Raw genomic sequence first — 5,302 nt, forward strand, 5'->3', positions numbered from 1 at the left:
TAGGGAAATATGTGGAAATTTATGCTACCACTATGTAGCTTTGATCTGAGCAGCACATGAAAGTCCACGCGTTTTTAGCCTGACACCTTCCACAGGCACTGGATTTATGGTAAAGAAGTTAAGCAAATTCAAGGAGGGAATTGAGCAAATAGAAAACCTGACACTCTAAGATCAAAATATTTGCAAACCTGACCAGGACACCCTTTCCTCAGTGTCCAGGCAATTTCAGGCCTATGTGTTTTCATTTGGGCTATCGCAAAAACAGGGAACAGCAGGGGAAGCCAAACCCATTTCAGTTATGGGAGTTTTGGTTTGGTTTTTGGAGGGAGGGTGGGGAGGAATTGCGGGACGTAAATACATAGCCCACTAGTTATTTTAATAGAGATGTCACGGTGCAGTTCTGCACATCTGTACATGCTACTGCCATGATTCTGGAAGATGTTGCGAGTTAAAACAATACCACTTCTAGATGTACTCACAGGTTCTCCAGGCTCATTTCCACCTAGAATCCTAAATCCAAAACCGGTTTCCTTTCTCCATAGAAAGATATCCTGCTCTTGGTAATCTGGAACTGAAGGGAAAGAAGGAAAAATGTAATTTTTAATCAAAACCCCACACCTTTATACCCAAATCAGGACTACTCTGATGTACGTGTAGAGGGATCTGCTGCATAATTTTACTCTTTAAATGAGGCAGTCTTGAATTTTTAGACATAACTAAGAACATTTATAGGTTTAAATACTAAAAGATTATTATTTAAATCACTACTAAAAATTACACAGTGGTTTCTACTTTCTAGGTGTCTAATTGTGACTTGCCATTTGTTTATCCCTACAATATTTCCTTCCATCAATATTAGTGTCATTACCCAGTGCAAGAGCCTCTTCCAAATCATCAGTAAATAAATGTGTACAACAGAGAATCACTCTGCCAGAAACAATACAGCTGCCTCCTCTTTCATGGTAGACAAAAGAGCCACTTGTTATGACTTCTACCGTTTAATTAACTTTCAGAGGCATAGTTTGCTATCTGTCTACTCACACTGCTTGAAATAACTATGGGACAGATCCCCAGTCGGTGTAAAACAGAAGGGCTCCACTGAAAGCAAAGCAGCTGTCCTGACTCTCACTCGCTCGTGTATGGGCTCTGTAAAACCACTGAACAGACAAAACCAGCTGGAAACATAAAAAAGCTCAACCTTACCTACTCATTAGTATGGAATACCAGCAAGGTTTTTACAATGAATATTACATACAGTGAAGTACTAACCTTGAAGTGCGGCTGAACAGTAATGTTTTATATTAACTTATTCATGCTTGCTTTCATCCCTTTTTTAAAAATGCAAAATTAATTGCTAACATTAAATCATATCAGAAGACAACTTCAGGTTAATTTAATATTTATTGGTTAGTATCTGTAACATTGACTAATTTTGTAATGATCCCCTCCCAAAATTTATAATTAATGATAAAAAAAGCTGTTCCTTTACAAGTCAGCTGCCTAGATCTTTGTAAAGAAATCGAAGTATATCGTTCAGGAATGTAATTTAAATAGGTGCATACTCAGATATGGGATGCAACACATTAATCTCGTTTTCTGTACCTACGAGCAGATAAACCAGTTGTTTTCCATTGACATTGGTGAGTGTCAGCCTGGCCCTAATTGCATTTTACACTGTTGGTGCCTGTTGCGCAAAAGTTTGGGTCTAGTTATCTGGTGCTTTTCAGTCTTGAGACTTTTGGCTAGCTCTGATGCCCTCTCTTCAGTGACTCAAGAGGTTTAAAATATAATAGGAATTTAAGACCTGGGAATACTAAAAATTAAAAGAACAGGTGAGTGCTAAGGCACAGATGTCTGCTTTGACATTTTCATTGAAACTGGTTTATAGCCACTGGTTTTATATATCGTATTTTCACGTTTTGATTACTTGCAGTTATAAACTAAGCTGAAGACCTGTGCACATTACCTTACTGAACTAGAGGCTAATTTTTGTCCAGATACAATTACAGAATAATCAGGTGATGAACACGCTGGAAGCCCGCGTGGTTCATCTGTTCAGGCGAGCTGGCTGAAGGCAGCTCACCACCATACAGACGTGCGGCACAACAGCAGAACGTATCAACGAATTAATTGGTGCTTGTCACTGCCTTCAGCGAGGGGGAGCGTGAAGAGCAGACACATTCGGAAGCGTCTCTCCAGCACTTCGCAGGCTTTTTTGGCAAAGGCTGGCCCCAACCAATTAATAACGCGTGTTGGATCTGTCAGAGGCAAAATGGCTTCTGCAGAGAGCTTCAGCGTGGGCCCGTTTCCTCGGCATCTCTCAACACCTTCCCATTTGTCAACTCTCCAGTCTCACAGAACGATGCCTTATGTTCCTGGTTCGGGTACCAGCTAGCCAATTAACGGCCGCTGGAGATAACGGCAAGCCGAGGTGTAACGGCGGTGTCAAACCAAAGCAACAAAAAAAGACAAGTCTATACCCAAAGAAGCAAGTTCATTCACGTAACGCTCCTTCCGCTGGAAGGATTACAGAGAGGTGAAACACAGATACAACAAACATACGGACAACACACATTTACACAGCGCGAGTACAAACCGAACAAAACTCCTTTTACCGCTTTTTGCGCCAATTCTGCAGTATGGTGATTCACTGGCACAGCCCAGAAAACCCCATCCACCTCTGTGCTTCCATACAGCTGAGGTGGGACCCCCTGAGGCCGTCCATACTGGAGAATTACTTTAGGTTCTCCATTATTCAGTAGCACTTCAGAGGAGCCACTTCCCTTACTTAAAGGGAAAATTTCATGGTGGTGCTGCAACTCTGTTGAAAACGAATGGAAGATGGCCTCCAGGAGTCATTCACTGCACCTTTGCACCTTGACCTGATCTCAGGCGTGTCTGACTCTTTCTGAAAAAACGTGTACATAGCCCAAATGGGTAAAACTTGCCAGTCTGCTCGTCCTGAATTAAACCAGACCATTTGGAGAGCGTCGCAAAAGTGGTAAGAAGAGTTCTGCTGGGGCTGTGAGGAGGAATGGAAGGAGAGGCGAGTGCCACAGCCCCGTCGACGAGCCACGCGGGCAAACTCATGAACGAAATGCGAACGTGATGCCCCCCACCGCCGCCTACGAAATCAGCCGGTAGCCGGTACACAGTAAAGCAAGTACTTTGCACCTTCGTGGCTAACCTTGGCGTACGGCCCTGCCAGACTCCCTTGGTGATGAAGAGCCCCCCGCCACAGAGCAGCAATGACACCAGAACAAGACATCACAAGACACAGATACATTCTCGGCACAGTCTTACATTCTCCAAAACTCGTGGAACTGATTTCTCTCTCTCTCTCACCCTTGCTCAGTCCAGTTGCAGGCGAAGGTGACATAGCTGTAATATTAATTTTACAATTTTGCAAAGCTTAATGTATCTGCTTTCTTGTTAGTTCATTTAATTATTTTTGACTGTATGGATCATGTTAGGCTTTCATGCATAAATTGCTAAGGTTATAGCTGCTATGGATTATGACATACTAACTTTCACATCTATTTGTACATGCCTGTGTACATGTGGATATACAATACACACACACATATGAATTTATACATTTTTGCACATGCATGCAGATATATTTGAAGAACTCTTTTTTCTCCTCAGAGGAAGAATCTCTTTGAGAACACCTTAAAAATACTTTTCTACAAAAAAATTTCCACCATCATGACACAGTTAGTTTTCCAAACGGAAATATCTTTTTCTAATGTTAAAAGAAATTCTAAATACATGGTGATGAACAATGAACACAGGGCTTAATTAGAGGACATTTTCATCAAACTTTCCTATACAAACTTTAACAATTATCTTACATGTTATATAAAAAAAAATTCTGCCCAGTGTGATATCAGTTTCAACAAAAGATGGATTCAAAAATAATCAGTGTGAGTTTGCTTTAGTCACCAGCTCATTTGAGGCAGCAGCACTTTCAATGACTCACAGCTTGGCAAAGTACAAGAGTTTTAAGGCCCAGATTCGGCAAAGTATATAAGGACAAATCTGAAATCAAGAGTGAATAGTCTCACTGAAGCTGACGGAGAGTTTCAGTGTTGAAAAGTCCTGTGGTTTAGCCATAAATCTCATGAGATTCCGTATTTGCAGGAAAGCCCTGTTTTCTAAACTATCCCACTGCAGGAGAATTCCAGTTTTGCTGCCTTTTCCTTTTAATCAACCCTTCTGGTGGCACAGAAAGCTTTCGAAAGATGGCTTCAGCATGTTCTCAACAAGATGACCGAGTTCTGCCACTGAGGTCTGGGGAAGGCGCGATGCCTCGACTGAGCCGTGGACCGGGCTGGTGCCAGACCGTGGGCAAAGTCTGCCCACGACCCAGCTCCGTGACAGCTCAGCAGCCTCTGCTGCTCACGCAATGTGCCGCAAGTACTACGGCCTTTTTTAGCAAGACATTCTCTAAGGGCATGGACACATCTGTGTGCCCAAGTGTATAACTGTAACTGTTTGTCTCCTATTAATATAATAAAAGGACATAACCCTACCAAGGGGCTTTTACGAACTATCATCTTTAAAGTCAGTCCGATCAGAAGGCGGCTGCAATTTCCTGAGAGTGTTTTTCTTTTCTATTTTAGGGAGAAAGTATCTAATGTTTGGTATCATTGTGCAAATATTTTTAATTCTATGTAATTGCTGGTGAGTGAACGCTACACACTGGGGTCAAGACTTGTTTGTATTATTTTAATTAGATTTGGGGAGAGAAAATCCTACCAAATAAATTGTAAGCCTGAAAATAAAATTCAAATATAAATGATAACTTAGAATATTTTAAAAGCTTTAAAAATTATCTATCATGATCTGCTTTACTTTTAATTAAATGCTTAAGCCCTTCAAAGGGATTCATTAACACATCTGCAATTCAGATTAATTCATTTTGTCACTGCTGTTTTGACAGATGGCCATATGTAGGATATGGTATTTTGCAAAGCAATCAGGCCACATGAGAAAAATTTGACAACAGATTGCGTTAATCTTCAAGGAAGTTTAATAATACATTGAAAAATAAAAAGCATATTATAAAAATATATTTTCAATAAAACAGTGTGAGATTTCAGAATTGCCGTTCTCTGATAAACTATTCAATTGCTGTTTCTCTCACCGAGTGCTCTTCACATATGTCATCCCTGGATCTTGGAACCGCTTCAGTGTTTAAACATTAAGGGTTTGTCCTTCTCTCTGATTCATGTACACGACTCCCACTGGCAGCAATGAGTTACCCATAAAAAGGAGCTCAGGCAGCTAAAACTTAGCA

At 40.9% G+C, this 5,302-nt stretch overlaps 1 protein-coding gene across 1 annotated transcript in view; it reads right to left on the bottom strand.

Annotated features, from left to right (window-relative positions):
* LOC103921510 (membrane-associated guanylate kinase, WW and PDZ domain-containing protein 1-like) overlaps positions 1 to 5,302 on the bottom strand; it is a 174,837-nt gene that overhangs the window by 19,543 nt on the left and 149,992 nt on the right. The window contains exon 13 of the mRNA XM_009329497.1: positions 480 to 571. Coding sequence (XP_009327772.1) covers positions 480 to 571 — 92 coding nt within the window. The remainder of the gene's footprint in view (positions 1 to 479; positions 572 to 5,302) is intronic.

The sequence above is a fragment of the Pygoscelis adeliae genome, unplaced genomic scaffold (genome assembly GCF_000699105.1).
Source record: "Pygoscelis adeliae isolate BGI_AS28 unplaced genomic scaffold, ASM69910v1 Scaffold148, whole genome shotgun sequence".
Classification (NCBI taxonomy): domain Eukaryota; kingdom Metazoa; phylum Chordata; class Aves; order Sphenisciformes; family Spheniscidae; genus Pygoscelis; species Pygoscelis adeliae.